Below are 15,872 nucleotides of genomic sequence, written 5' to 3'. Positions count from 1 at the left end.
ACAAGTGATAAAAAGACTAACATGGAAAATTGCAGTCCCTGTGATATGCATCTTTTTGATTTTTCATACCTTCCAAACACTGTTTAGCCTTACACAGGAAAGTGTTGTGGAGGGGTCAGGGAGAAAGCAATGAGAGTACTGGATTAGGAGCTAGGAGCCCTAGCCTTGGCCTGTCACCATGTTGACCGCATCATCGATTGACCTCTGTAGGTCTCAGTTCCCCTAGCTGTTAGGCAATTGTTAAAGTATTTCCAGCTTTAAAACCCAACTAGTTTTGTGTAGGAGATACCAGAGCCTACTATCTCCTACACAAAACTAGTTGGGTTTTAAAGCTGGAAATACCTTAACAATACCTAGAAGGACTGAATTCCTTCTAGGGGTTAATTTTGCATTTGTTTTGGAAAGTACTCAAGGGATGTTTGGCTGTTTGATTTTGCAAGAGATAAGTGGAGGGCAGAGCCCAGATGGTAGAGATTTCTAAAAAGAGTAGTAAATATTTCTCTGCATAATAGAAAAACAAGCTTTTTTTTTTTTTTTTTTTTTTTTTTCCCTGGAATAGCCTAGAATAATACCAAGAAGGGGTTTGGCCTCCAGTTGGGCAGGAATGCAGCTAGTATAGCCTGCGTGGAAATGGGGACTGTCCAGAGAAGCACCCTGGATCATTTGCATTGTTTTGTACTGACTCAATACTTGAGTCAACATTTAAATATGCTGACTTGGTGCTTTTGTTAATTGGAAGACCTTAGCAATAATCAGCTGGGTAGCTGCTGCCTGGTGGATCAGGAAACCAGTCCCTGGCTCACTGTAGCCCCCACCCCACATAGGGCATAGGAGACTTGTAGAAGTTTCCACCCAGTGCTGGAATGGACCACACTGGCTGGTATAGAGGGCGCTCTGGGACAGGGGAGGGTGTGGGCCTAGGGAAGACCCGGTGATTATAAAATTCTGAGTGGTCGTGGGAAGTGGTCTGTGAGTTTCTAGAAACTGTTAGGAAAACACTAGAAAGCAGTTGGAAATTGTTTCCTACCTATTCTGTAATCAATCTTCATTTCCTCAAACCTTCAGGATGTCTCCCTCTGCTCCTGCCCACACTCAGAAGAAGTGTGGCTAAACAGTGGGGCTGTTTTCCTCACTTTACAGAATCCTTGTGTTCATTGTTTCATTTCTCACTGTATTTTCTTTGTTTTTTTTTTTTTTAGATTTAATTATGCCTTTTTTATAAGATAACTCCTTATTACACCAATCACATAAAAGCACTAAGTACTGAAGAGCAAGCCTCTGGTCACACATTACAAGCACAATTTTCAATTTATTTAGTGCCAGATACTATGTTGTCTCTCTCTCTTTTTTTTAAATAAACATATAATGTATTATTAGCCCCAGGGGTACAGGTCTGTGAATCGCGAGGTTTACACACTTCACAGCACTCACCATAGCACATTCTGTCCCGAATGTCCATAACCCCCGACCACCCTCTCCCTATCCTTCCTCCCTATCAGCCCCTCCCCCTGCCCTGCTGCAACTGGGTCAGTTTGTTTTGTGAGATTAAGAGTCTCTTATGGTTTGTCACTATGTTGTCTCTTAAAAGAGCTTTGGTTCTGTCAGTGGCTTTAAGAAGAATATACCTTCCTAAATCAACCAAATTTTACCTTTGAATCAAAACAAATCCATGTTTGAGTCTTGCCAGCTTCCTCCAAATTGTTCAGAACTCCTTACATACACACATTTCCTCCGAGCACATGAAGCGGAGGTAAACACTGAGCCCTCAGATTGTAGCAAAGTTAGTATATCTTTTCACTGCTAGGATTCTCACAAACTGTGCCTTGTTTCGATGTGACCCCTTACCTTAGTAGGACAAAGAATTGAAAAAGTAAGGATAAAAGCTGTAAAATTGTAAGAATACACAAATATCAGTCACTGTAAGGATAAAGACTTTAATTGAGAATTATGGCTATTTCTTGGCATGTGATCTCTTATCTTCCCCAGGGATATTTGGTCTCTTGGCTGTGTCTTATATGAGCTTTGCGCACTCAAACATCCTGTAAGTATGTTAATCATCAGAGTAATCTTGAATCATTAAAACTCTAAAAGTGAAATTAACTTTTGAGAGGAAAAAGGTTAATCTTTGGAGTTATTAGGTTGTTAAAAATCACATGGACAAACTATTAAGATGAGTGATCAATCCATATATACAGACATGGAAAAATGTGCAACTTGTACAGTAAAAAACCCAAGCTAAACAGCATATTTTCCTTAAAAGTCAACTGTGCATAAATATATAATCAGCGAAGGGAAAAGGTGGGTGGGGTGAAGTCTGTAGGAAACCAGACACAATCTTCTAAGACCCTCTCCCAATGGAGTCACACAGGAGTCATGCTACTTTCTCCAGCAAAAGCAGTGACAGCACGTGTGAAAGGTTCTCACCCAGGGAAGCTCCTTAGAGACCCAGTGCTCAGGGTTTTGATGTGGAACTGGTCATGCAGGCGCCCTATGCCTGGCAGGTACCACACTTCCAGACTCCCAGGAAGAAGCGGGTGTTCAGCATCAACCATATTGTTTGCACCATCAGTGTAGGCAAAGAGAGCCACTCTGAGCACTGAGGGAGCCGTGCGAACTCTCCAGAAATGTGAGTTCCCATAAGCCAGCCAAGGGCCAATATGGTAAGGAGGCCTGTCTTTTTTTTTTTTTTTTCTTCCTTTTCTTTCTTTCTTTCTTTTTTTTTTTTAAATTTTATTTATTCATTTGACACAGAGAGAGAGAGAGATCACAAGTAGGCAGAGCAGCGGGCAGGGAGAGAGGAGGAAGCAGGCTCCCTGCTGAGTAGAGCCGATGCTGGGCTCAATCCCAGGACCCCGAGATCATGACCTGAGCCAAATGCAGAGGCTTAATCCACTGAGTCACCCAGGCACCCCAAGGGGGCCTTTCTAAGGAAAGCGGTCTTAAACCTGCTGTGTGAACACTTTTCTACACAGCTGTTATTATTGTTATTTATTATTACTACTATTATTATTGTCAAAGATCAGACAGCTAGTAATAGCCTGATTAAACCTGATCTTTACTGTTTCATCGAACGTTATGCTCATGTGTAAATCCATGGCCTCATACAATGGAAGATTCTCTGGTTAACGAAGAATTTTTTTTTTTTTAAAGAAAGATCAGAAAGTAGTTTAACATTTTTTTAAAAGATTTTATTTATTTATTTGACAGACAGAGATCATAAGCAGGCAGAGCAGCAGGCAGAGAGAGGGGGAAGCAGGCTCCCTGCTGAGCAGAGAGCCTGATTTGGGGCTTGATCCCAGGACCCTGGGATCATGACGTGAGCCAAAGGCTTTAACCCACTGAGCCACCCAGGTGCCCCTGGTTAATGAAGAAGTTTTGAGGAAATGTTTTTGCTTTGTTAATTTAGAAAGCAAGGTGTAGGGGTGCTTGGGTGGCTCAGTGGGTTAAGCCGCTGCCTTCGGCTCAGGTCATGATCTCAGGGTCCTGGGATCGAGTCCCACATCGGGCTCTCTGCTCAGCAGGGGGCCTGCTTCCCTTCCTCTCTCTGTGATCTCTTCCCTTCCTCTCTCCTACTGTGATCTCTCTCTGTCAAATAAATAAATAAAATCTTAAAAAGAAAAAAAAGAAAGCAAGGTGTAAACTTTCATATTGTTATGACTTCAACTCTGTAAACATTATTTTACTTTTTTCAAAATATAAGCTCTGTGCCCAATGTGGGGTTTGATCCCAACCCTGAGATCAAGCGTCACATGCTCTATGCACGGAGCCAACCAGGCACCCCAGTAAACATTGTTTTAAAAGACTAGAAGGAAATATACCCTTGGCTGACAAAATTATACATATTTACCCTGTTTGTAGCTTCCTCTTGCTTCCAGTTTTTCATAATGAACAAATATTATTTTCATAAGAAGAAATTAAAACTAAGAAAAGCTTGTTTTATATAACGTGGCATCACATTGTGTAACTGCCTATAATATCTACTCATCAAATATTATTTGATGAAAACCATTTAGGGTGGACCATAGTACTTCTAATTGAAGCCTTATAACGTTGTGTTTCAGTTTCGCTTTGTTTTAAGATTCAATTTCCACTTTTTTAATTTATAAAGTCCAGCTTGAGCAAAAGCAAAAGGATTGCTTCCCCAGGGTCCCTCAGCTGGATCAGGGAAGGGTGGTCAGTACGAGCCCCCCACCCCAGTCCTGGGTGCAGGAATCTGAGGGTGACAGGCACAGACCCCACCCCCCAGTGCAGGGGTGTGTTTCTGCCACAGGCCTGCCTGCGTGGGGGCCCTTCTGTTGAGCACCGGCTGGAAACATTGTTTTGTTCCTTGATACTACTTTACAAACTAGTATTCAACGTTTTCTCTGATTTAATGTCACCATTCCTTGTCCTTTCAGTTTGAGGGTCACAACTTACACCAGTTGGTTCTGAAGATTTGTCAAGCGCATTTTGCCCCGATACCCACAACGTTCTCCTGTGACCTGCAAGCCTTGATATCTCAACTCTTTGAAGTATCTCCCCGAGATCGGCCGTCTATTAATTCCATTTTGAAAAGGCCCTTTTTAGAGAAGCTTATTGCCAAATACTTGACTCCCGAGGTGAGCTTGGAGATGATTCTGTGTGGATTTTGGCAGAGATTTTGGTTAGCAGGTCCTTGACACATGTGTTCCATCTTAGGTCATTCGGGAGGACTTTAGTCATAGCCTCACACATAAAGCAAGACAGTTGGCTTCTCAGCCTGCAGGGAAGGGGGTCCAAGGTAAGAATGATTTGACCACGTGATCAAAAATCACTTCTTACGTGCGTCACACACGGTGAGTTTTAATATATGGCTGACAACATTAGCAGGGAAATTCCACTAAATACACTGAACATGGACGTTTAAAATATATGAGCAATGTTGGGGTGCCTGAACGGCTCAGTCGGTTAAGCATCCAACTGATGACATGCCCCATGCATGTGTGTGCATGTGAGAGACACAGATAGTAAAGAAGACAAAATTATTAATTCCACTGATATTGTGAAATAAGGGCAGCGTGGCCTTAGTCATAACCCAATGTCTGAACCGAAAGGATGAGGAGGAGTAGAACATCTCTCCAGGAAGGCAATGACAGGGAAATCTATCTACTGTCATAGACACACTAGACTTGAGGTAAGTCGTCAAGGGAAGAAGAGTGACTGAGTCCCTCTGCCATGTGTGATTTGGTTTGCTGTTGTTATACATGGGTTTAGATTGAGAATGTTTCAAAGTAGGTAAGTGGAGGGTGAGAGAAGGCACACTGTCCACATTTCTAACAGAGGAAGGAAAGGAAAACAGGAACAAAGCCTGATGGTGGCAAACACAGAGATGTACTTCATGGGGGCGCCTGGGTGGCGCAGTCAGTGAAGTGTCCAGCTCTTGATTTTGGCTCAGGTCATGATCTCAGAGTCCTGAGATCAAGGCCTGGGTGGGGCTTGGCACTCAGCAGGGAGTCTACTTAAGATTCTCTCTCGCTCCCTCTCAAAAAAAAAAAAAAAAAAATCCTGCTCACACATTTCACACAAGAGTGTGGTGTGAGCGACAAGGCCTATAGCCCAAGTGATGATGACTACATGTAATTACTTATGCCATTATCCAGTGCATCCTTTTTCTATAAATGTTAGCATTAATCCCTAATTTTTTGAAAGCACGGCTAAATATACTAGAAATATGTGAGGGAACCCTGGATAAAATGGTTTTCTCCATTAAAAGACAATGCAGACTAGTTTTCCATACAGACTTCTCTCATTGGGTCTAAACATCTCAGACTAAAGCGACCTTCCTGGGTCACGAAAGGTCCCTATATTCACACTCTCATGAGCACTGATGTTAAGATGTTGCCATTTTAAAGGAACTGAAGTTGTTTTCTTTTGGTTCAATAAGATTCTGTGATACAGAATGCGAGATTCCAGGGAAAGTGTCTACCAAGATCAAGGCTATCAGAGCCATTTAAAAGGAAAGAGATATTGTATAGAAATGAAAAGAGACCCCCAGCTGGAGCTCAGAAGCCTGTATCTGTAAGTTGTACTAACCCCTTCCTCTGGTTTGTTAGCAGGTGTTATGTCCTACAGACCTACATGCACATGTTCCTAGGATATAAGCCCATTGCTTTGGAGAACACTCGTTTTGTCCTTATGAGCAAAATCACTGTGCACTGAGCATTAAAGGGGTATTCCATTGGACAACTCCTAGTTGTATTTTCTTGGAAGTATCCCATGTTCTAGTTTTAGTTTTCCTACAACTAAAAACCTTTTGATTTCTTTAAAGAAATAAGGTTTTTCTAAATAGAGTAAGTGAGTCACATTGCAGCAGAAAACGGGCTGCATTTCATTCCCTTAATTCTAACGTGTTCTATATAATTGAGAAATTTTTAGTATATAGTCAGGGTGATTTTTTTCCTAGAGACTCTCTAGGCTTAGTTATCTGAATCCACATCGACAGAGCATAGAACCTCTTAATTCATGCTAGTGGAATGCTTCTGGTATATAAATGATAAAATGGCTATTGTCTCTTCATTGAATTGTATTTCTAAAGAAGGTTATGAATGTATGATTAGAGGACTATTAGAGGACTAAGTGTTTACTTGTTACATAGACATTTTAGAAAATGTGGAGGTGTATAGATAGATTTTAAAACTATGAGTTAAATTACTGCTCTTTGTTTGATAGACTGTGGTTTCACTTACATTAAAGAAATATGAAAGTCAGGTAACCTGGCTGGCTCAATTGGAAGAGCATAGGAGTCTTGATCTCGGGGTCGTGAGTTTGAGCCCCAGGTTGGGTCTAAAGATTACTATAAAAATAAATAACTAAATAAATTTACATTCCAAGATGGATTAAGTTACAAGAACAAGTCTGATGTTCTCATTACCACTTGGGATTTTAAGGAAGAACCTAAAGAAGCTGTTAATTTCCTTCCAATACTTTTCTCTATTTCTAGCCATTTTCAACAAATAGTTAATAGTACCTTGTTTGGGGTTGTATACAGGTAAAATTGCGAAACTAAGAAACATACATCACACTTTAAAATATTTTAAAAAATAAATATATAATTTTTGTCTAGACTAAGAGATCAAATTTAATACATTTACTTTAATGTTTAAAGAAAACTATATGAAGTTGCCCATTTAAAAAAAAAAAAGATTTTATTTATTTATTTAGAGAGGGAGCACGAACAGAGGGCGGGGAGAAGGGAGGAGAGAGTGGACTCCCTGTTAAGCTCAGGGATCAGATCTCAGGACTTGATGTTCTTGATCTCAGAACTCTGAGATCATGACCTGAACTTAAACCAATCTGAGTAAAATGTTTAACCAACGGAGCCACCCAGGTGCCCTGAAGGTGACATTTTTTTTAAGTTAAAAATGATCCAATATCTACAATTCCATAGGGCTCCTCTAACATATGTAGGAACCACACAGCATTAAAAAGAACAAAGAACATAGTGTGTTACTTCTTCACAGTGAGGAAACCTCAGGGTAAACCCTTTGGTTATTTATATTTCCAGCCACCAGTTCTAGGCCTTTCCAGTGGTTTGAACTTCTTTTTCTCTTTTGTTATGTAGGCAGTTGTTCTGGCTGCTGTTGAATTGGCCCTAGTTTGCTAGTTAGCAACAGGGTCTTGGCTGGTTTTCATCTGTTAAGTTGGTCTGGTTCTTATCTCATAACTCAGTGGCCTCACTTAACTCTGAGACAATCGTTTGTTTCTGATTCTCCTCCTGTTATTCTGTTCCGGTTGGGAAGGGCAATGAGGTGTAGCTTGGGGCTATAGCTCATATGCCGTCACAGCTGTTAAATGACTTTCCGCGTGTTTACTTGGGAAGAATGACTGAATGAATCAGCATAGTCTTTCCTTCAAGTCATGATGACAACTCATATTTAGTTCATCAGCACCTAAAAATGTTGCGAATCCCCAAATTTGTGATTTGTGCAATAACATTTATTCTCCCATAAAGTACAGCAAGATGTAAAGAAGTTTATAAAAATAGAAAATAATAATACTGAGTTTAGTTTCAGAGCTTGGGTTGAGTGTGCACACTTCCTAGCTAAGCATTTTTGGTAGACCAACCATGAAGCACGCAGGATTCCTCTTCACACCGTAGTAAGATTGTAAACTACTATGCTACAGTAGGACTTGCACTTCTAAAATATTTTCCAGTTCTAGGATTTGGGGATTCTAAGATTATTTACTTTGAAAAATGAGTCTAGAGCAAAAATGACAGAAACACACTTACAGTGCCTTGTTTTAGCTGTGGTCACTATCACACTGTCAGTTATTATGGATTTTAATTTTGTGTCTTCAAAAATCTCTCCTCTTCTTTTTGATCCTTCAGATAAAAATGGTAGAAAGGCCCAAATTTGCTGCAATGCGTGGACATTATGACTATTATTATGCCCAACTTGATGTGTTGAGGAAGAGAGTGCATGAACCAATTTACCACTGTGTTCCTCAAAAAGATTCTGGAGTTGAGAAGAATTATAATCAGGAAGAAAGCCATAGTCCATCACCAAGTCAATGGTAATGTTAGAGTCTAACTTGAACTTTGGTCCTTTGAAAATATTTTGCTATACCAACATTTATTCGAAAGCCCTCCCAATTCTCCTAAAACAAATAATCCAAGAAGAATTTCCAACTCTTTATCTTGAATACCAATTCACAGTTCCCTTGACACTGTGTCATCTCAAATCTGATGTAGCTTATCTTCTTATTCATGGAGCCATTGAACCGTGAGCAGAAATTCATACTCCTGAATTTTTCCCATTTTTTTTTCTTCCTTCTAGTAAGTTCCACCATCTGGGAGGAAGAAAATAGTGGTATATATATCATTTTCCAAAGAAATGATTAATATTAATCCATAATAATTGAATTACAATCAAGTTATTTAAGACATATTGAAAAGCGAAATATCTTTCATTCAGTATCTATTTTCTTAGGATCTTGCATTTGTGTACCAGTGTGAGGACCAGAGGTAAAGAAATGGGTACCATCTTGCTCTCAAGGAGCTCAGAGCACAGTTTATAAAATGGACAAGCAACTGGGGTGGTGAGGCCATTGATCAGATACCTGCCCAAAGCGTGAGAAGAACCTGGCATAGGTTTTTCTTTTCCCCTCCAATACATTGTAGACCATCCTGTCCTGAAGGAAAAATCACCGCATCAGAATATTTTTCTGTTTGATCTTCTCCTGTATCCCCAAGTGGCACAGTTCTCTTTGCTTCCTTTCTTTCTGATTCCCAAGTACGCATTTTGTAACTGTGAACTATGTCTTGAATTCGGAACTTTCAAGCCACCGGTGAACTATGAATCTCATTAATAAATCTCACAAATAAATAAAATCCACTTCTCAAATTAGTGCCTACGACTAGTAAAAATTCCTACACCAGCTGAACATTTTTATTTTCTAAGGTCTGCGGAATACCTTCAGAGGAGATGTGAAGCCCAACAATATAAGCTGAAAGTGGAAAAGCAGTTGGTAAGTAAAATCCCAGTTCCGAGGGGCTGGAATTTCCTGCTCACAAATACTCATGGGTCCATCCTTAAGTCAAAGTGCATTCCACACACAGGGTCAAGACCACGCTCGACCTTCTCCAGTTTTTAATAGCTAAAGAGGAGTAATGGAAATGTGCTTGAATCAGGGTGTTGGAAGCCTGCTTTCTTCCTGGGCTCTATCACTTGCTGTGTGACGTTGGGCAGGTCATAGGACCTCTCTGAGCCTCAGTTTGCTTTTTATAAATGACAGTTTGGAAGTAGATGAGCTTCTGAGGGTCCCCTTCAGTGTTAAAATTCCTTGATTCTATTTTAGTAGAATTTCATACATTTCTTAAAGGTGACTATTGTATTTTATCCAAAGTGAAATTTACCCTTTAAGTGTAGTGTCAGAGTTCTGGGGCTGAAGGAGGCCGGATGTGCATTCTATTTCTCTTACTCTGGTTTTGGACTGCTCAAAAGCTCTAGTTCTATTCCCCTGCTTAACCTGATGCCCTAGAGCAGCTCACTTTCATAGAACTTCGGTTTCACAAATTGTAGTTTAGTAGTTCAAAAAATGAATAGAGGTGTCTCACATGGTATACATGATAAACAACAGAAAGGGTTTTACTAATGTTCTTTGCTTTTTAAACATGTCATACTGAAATTAAGAAAATTCTACTGCCCGATCCCCAACAGTGAATCTGATTCACGATACAATTCTTATTTAAAGGAAAGGATCCAAGGTGAAATGAGAGGAAATTTCTAAAAGGCCAGTATGCTTTATAAATCCTTTCATTCCATTGACAGGGTCTCCGTCCATCTTCTCCTGAACCAAATCACCACTGGAGACAAAAGCGAAAAAATGATGGAGAAGAGCCTCGATTCCAGGAGCTGCAGATCAGGAGAAACAAAGTGATGGAACAGGTTAGAAACAGTCTGATTCCAGGTCTGCCAGGGTCCCCGCACCGTTGTCTCTCGCGCTGCGTGGGATATTACTCGTAGCGCTATGCCTGAGCGAGGGCCCTCTTGCATAGTCCTCGGACACACTCGTGGGAAGCGCCTTCCTGGGAGTTTCTGGGGATACAGAGATGTGGAGTTCACTTCCTCAGAGAACGCAGCAGAGCGAGGGTCATAAAGCTTTTGACCTTGGGTTGATAAAGTAACTGTCCACCATCACCATTTTTGAAATCTGTATTCGTGTCCGAGGGTCGCCTTAAGAAACCAGGTGGTTTAAAACACCACAGGAAAAAAAAAAAAAAAACCCCACAGAAATGTATTGTCTCCCAGTTCTGGGGGCCAGAAGTCCAAAATGAAGGCATCAGCAGAGCCCTGTTCCCTTTGAAACCCGGAGGGGAATCATTTGCTTCTTGCCGATCTTTGACAATCCTTGGCTTGAGGCTGCGTACTCCGCTTGCTGTCATCCCATGGTTGTCTTCCTCCAGGGACACCCGTGGTGTTGGATTAGGGCCCCATTTGACTCCAGTGTGACCACATCTTAGCTCAACTAGCTACATTTGCAATGACAGTGTCCCCAAATAAGGTCATGTTCCGAGATACTGGGGGTTAGGATTCCAGCGTATCTTTTTTAAGGGGGGGACCAAGTTCAACCTGTGAAAGTGGAATATATAAAGGAATTGTATGTCACGGACACATTTTGGGTTTTATATAAAAGTGAGATCACTGAAAGCCCTCTGTCACTCCCAGGGAGGGAAGAACCGCAGCTGAAATGTAAGGCAGGTTATCATCTTTAGGGACACTGGGGTTTCTAATTCTTACTGTTGATCACACAGTCTTTAAATTCTTAGGCTATGTAGAGATTACTCAGCTCAGTTGTTCACCAGCATTTCAAATTTTTGGATTGGGATTGTCTTCCAGGAATATTGGAAGCAGTTAGAGGAAATACGGCAACAGTACCACAATGACATGAAGGAAATTAGAAAGAAGATGGGGAGTGAACTGGAGGTGAATACATTTTTCTCCTAAAGGAAACTTGATTCTACGGACTGAGAGCTAACTAAACTTGTAATAGGAAAGCTAACATTTAATTGAAGCTTTTATAATGGCTTATTTGAGGCTACCCACACTGGTGAGGACATCTGAGACTCTCATTTGGGAATGGATATTATTAAAAATATTCATTGTCTACCTTGTGAATCAGTCAGTACTCACTGACAGAGCAGCTGCTTTACACCAGAACCAGATTAGAGGCAGAGAGTACGTCTGTGTCCATAAGGGAGGGAACAGGATGAACATTTACTGATTCAGCTATTTTGGAGAAGCCTCATATGCAAGGGTAAGGTTCAAAAGTCTGGATAAGGCCACATTTGAGTGCAGTCGACTTGATTGATTCTTGAGAATTCTTTAAAGTTGCTGCATTGGAAACTCATTCTTCCATCTCTCAGATCACTGCTTATTCAATAGAGCTCCAGACGAGATAGCTGGCCTGTGTCTGTGGACCATGTTGCGTGAAAAACACACGAATGTTTGACCATAGAACCACCATCCTGGAACGCTCCTCCTATAAGAGGCCAGTGGTTCCGAGGCCTGCCGAGGACACGGCTGGCCCCCAGCTCACATGCATGCAGTGGAATTGCCCACACAGCTGGACTTGATTTCTTTCTCCTTCTCCTCCACCCCTGAGGGCACATAGATAAATGAATATGGGTGAAGGGAGCATAGGGAACAATTCAACTATATGTACTTGGGCTTTGAAGCAGAGTCTTCACACACATTATCTTCTTTTACTCCCCGTGATAGGGAAGGATAATAACTCATCCAGAGCCACTTTGTTATTATGAGGTGGAGTAAACATCTGATTCTGAAAACTCTTTCTAACATATGCATTCTACTCACAAAGAGTTGGAAAGACATGACACACACGTATGAGCGATGATTGAGTGAGACTGAGTATAATTAAGCTCTGTATGTGCCCAGGAGTAAGGATGAGCCAGGAGAGCATTTTCATGGTCTAATATGGCCCGAGAAGAAGAGCGGAATTTGGGGAGGCAGAGCTGAGGGGGAAGGCATTCTGCAGGAACCACGCAGAGGTCCACAAGGGACTGGTGGCACTGGAGGGGGAAATTTGGAGATGTTTCTCTCCAGAGCACAGGCTGGTTAATGGTGAGGAGCCTCAGCCTTCTTTTTAAGGCACATCTGTGATGGGAAACCCAAGTCCAGGAAGGATGGATAGCAGACTTTTCTAGAGAGACCAGGGAAGATGCAGGTGGGGGATTGCCAAGGGCAGCCAAAGGGGAAGGGACCCATAAGGAGGGTGCTGTTCCAGCCACTTTCAATGATGGCGCCTGGGCAGTGGGAGGAGAGCGTTTCCTCACTAGATCCCACTCAAAACTGGCCATGGTCCACACTATGGACTTCAGAACCCAAAAAGAATTAATCTAATTGACTGTATATAATTTGTACTTTTAGGAGGACTCAAAAATAAGTCATAAAACCTATTTAGTGAAGAAAAGCAACCTGCCCATCCACCAAGAGGCACCTGAGGAAGAAACTCATATGCAGGTGATGGTTATAATGAGGTGATAATGCATTTCCCAGCAAGCTGCCTCTGGCCCAGAGGTTCTCAGCCCTCACTGTGCATGGGAGCTTAAAAGCTCAGATGCCTGGGCTTCTGCCCAGATGGTCTGTGGGTGGGGCCCAGGCACCCTGTTTGCAGCAGCTGGCTAGGTGATTCGGGGTACAGCCGAGTTTGAAATCTGCTCTCGGGTGTGTATGAGAGCTCAGCATTCTGGATAGTCTTCAAGTCAGGGTCAGACACATTGGTCAGAAGTCTGATGGCTAACGTCTTTCCACTTCAACCTTGTGTTTTTGGTGGGAAGAGAGAACTGGGCAGAGATAAACTATCCCATGGCTCTCCAGAAGCTTTTTGGTTTTTCCCTCCTTGGCGGTCTTTCACCTTTATCTTCAAGGTGCCACAAAGGCTTGGTGAAAGGCAGATGAGGAGGACCCATGTTGAGTGATGACCAAAAGTGTCTTGCCTTGTGAAAAACCTTGGGACCTTCCATGATGTGATGCTGGGAAGCTCTACAGTGGACTGAGTAGGGAGGATGGGGTTCAGGAGCCTAAGATAGTTGTATTTTAAGGAAAATAGAGAAATAGGACACTTTTTCTACAATTGAGACAACCAGACTACACAATCCAATCAGACAGCCAACCTCACAAAGAAAGTAAGATATAAAATCACAGTTCTCTTTCATAGTTCAGGATCTTGCAAGGCAGAAAAACAGCCTTCCCAGGCTTGTGGGGCAAACGGGTAATAGTGAGTCAAGGCAACACATCTTGTATGTGAAGTACCTACCAACGAGGCAGCAATTACTTCTCAAGGAGAGATGATAGAGACCTTCTGTAAAATAGTGGCGAGAAGACAGCATTGAAACACACGCATGCGGGACGCCTGGGTGGCTCAGTTGGTTAAGCAGCTGCCTTTGGATCAGGTCATGATCCCAGCGTCCTGGGATCGAGTCCCACATCGGGCTCCTTGCTCGGCCAGGAGCCTGCTTCTCCCTCTGCCTCTGCTGCCATTCTGTCTGCCTTTGTTCACTTGCGCACTCTCTCTCTCTCTGGCAAATAAATAAATAAAATCTTAAAAAAAAAAAAAAAGAAAGAAACACGCGCGCGTGCGCACACCCACACACCAAGGAGACTCATGCTTCTGGCTGGAGAGGGGTCATACCATTTACTAAAAACTGGGAAGAGTAGGGAGCACGCTTGCTGTGGGAGGCAATCAAGAGTTCCACTTCGGACATCAGTTGAGTGAGAGAAAGTCTGAGGGCTTCAAGGCCTGTTCAGGGTTCTGACTTCACTGCCCCCTGCCCCCAGCTCAGAACACGCTTTCCCCAGACCTTCATATAGGCACAGTACAAGAGCATCCCAGGGGCCATGCCGAATGCCGAGATAGACTTTTTCTGCATTACTCTAAACCTGTGCTCATCTTCTATGCCATTACCCTATTTTATTTCCTTTTATCACCCAGTACTTTCTGAAGTTATGTTGTTAATTTACCACATGGATTTTATGCCAATAAAATGTAAGTTCCATGTAAGCAGGGACCTTTGGTCACCTTCGCTGTACTAAAGTCCTGTGGAGGACTGTGCCTGGCCCATGGTGGATGCTCAGTGTGGATTTGTGGAATGAATGACAGAGTAAAGGTGTTGCGAAGTATGTGGCTGAGTATGGGAGCCTGCAGCTCAGAGGGGGAGGAAAGAGCCAACCCGGAGACACCTATTTCGGAGTCCTTGCATAAAGGTGGGGCTTCTCTCCACAGGAATGGCTGAGACCGTGCACTGAGGAAGAGAAGGGCAAAGGGCCCAGGACTGGACCCTGAGAAAGCTTAGAACTTCCAGCTCCTTTGGCATTCTTGTCATCCACCCACAGTCTTCTTTTTTAGTTTTATTTTTTTTTTAAAGATTTTATTTATTTATTTGACAGAGAGAGATCACAAGTAGGCAGAGAGGCAGGCAGAGAGAGAGGGGGAAGCAGGCTCCCTGGTGAGCAGAGAGCCCAATACGGGCTCCATCCCAGGACCCTGGGACCATGACCTGAGCCGAAAGCAGAGGCTTAACCCACTGAGCCATCCAGGCACGCCTATCCCACAGTCTTCTCTTCTTGGAAATTGTCTGTCAATTTTTAGAGCCTTCACCTTCCTTTTTACTCTTATGAGCTGTGTACTTTTCTTGTTTTCCTGATCACCATTGTAAGCCTCTTAAGGAAGGGCTCCCATAGACAAAATTACATTCTTAAATAGATAAAATCTTTTTTAAAGTGGTGGTGGGGGGACACCAGGGTGGCTCAGTCAGTGAAGTGTCAGCCTTCAGCTCAGGTCGTGGTCTCCTGGTCCTGGGACAGAGCCCCGCATCGGGCTCCCTGCTCAGTGGGAAGTCTGTTCTTCCTTCTGCCCCACCTGCCTCCCCCTCTCTCTCAACTAAATAAGTAAAATCTTCAAAATATTCTTGAATTAGCTTAGGTTGTACTGGACCAGAGTGACAAGCACTGTCACATTATAGAGTTTTCCCCATTGCAATGCCCCTGTTCAGTGTATTAATATTTCAAGTTAATGGGTTCTGTGTCCAAGTTTTTAGTGAATTATTATTAACATTCCTTTACAAAGGCATGTTTTTATTCTCAAATTAATCATCGGATTCAACCCAGAAGTCAAATAATATAAATAGACCATGCTGTGAATTCAGGGATTGTGAAACTGTAATTGTTTGATCAGTATTAAATGCTAGATATTAATTTTTCTCTAAACTTGCAGGACATTGAAAGAGACTTGAAACAAATGAGAGTTCAGAGCATAAAGGAAAGTAAAATTCTAGAACAAAACTGTAAAGCTAAGGTAATAATCATTTTGTCTTATGGAGTCATAATAAATAG

The 15,872-nt window shown here is 42.2% G+C and overlaps 1 protein-coding gene across 3 annotated transcripts in view; it reads left to right on the top strand.

Annotated features, from left to right (window-relative positions):
* The window catches only part of NEK5 (NIMA related kinase 5), a 72,376-nt gene that overhangs the window by 19,021 nt on the left and 37,483 nt on the right, over positions 1-15,872 (top strand). For all 3 annotated transcript variants that reach the window (XM_059144067.1, XM_059144066.1, XM_059144069.1), the window contains exons 8-17: positions 1,987-2,041; positions 4,398-4,598; positions 4,678-4,759; positions 5,903-6,036; positions 8,348-8,532; positions 9,420-9,486; positions 10,290-10,406; positions 11,358-11,444; positions 12,909-13,001; positions 15,754-15,834. In XM_059144067.1, the coding sequence (XP_059000050.1) occupies positions 1,987-2,041; positions 4,398-4,598; positions 4,678-4,759; positions 5,903-6,036; positions 8,348-8,532; positions 9,420-9,486; positions 10,290-10,406; positions 11,358-11,444; positions 12,909-13,001; positions 15,754-15,834 (1,102 nt within the window). The remainder of the gene's footprint in view (positions 1-1,986; positions 2,042-4,397; positions 4,599-4,677; positions 4,760-5,902; positions 6,037-8,347; positions 8,533-9,419; positions 9,487-10,289; positions 10,407-11,357; positions 11,445-12,908; positions 13,002-15,753; positions 15,835-15,872) is intronic.

The sequence above is a fragment of the Mustela lutreola genome, chromosome 13 (genome assembly GCF_030435805.1).
Source record: "Mustela lutreola isolate mMusLut2 chromosome 13, mMusLut2.pri, whole genome shotgun sequence".
In the NCBI taxonomy this organism is placed as follows: domain Eukaryota; kingdom Metazoa; phylum Chordata; class Mammalia; order Carnivora; family Mustelidae; genus Mustela; species Mustela lutreola.
The sequence above is the reverse complement of the archived record's forward strand: the minus strand, read 5'-3'. Positions and strand labels throughout refer to the sequence as shown.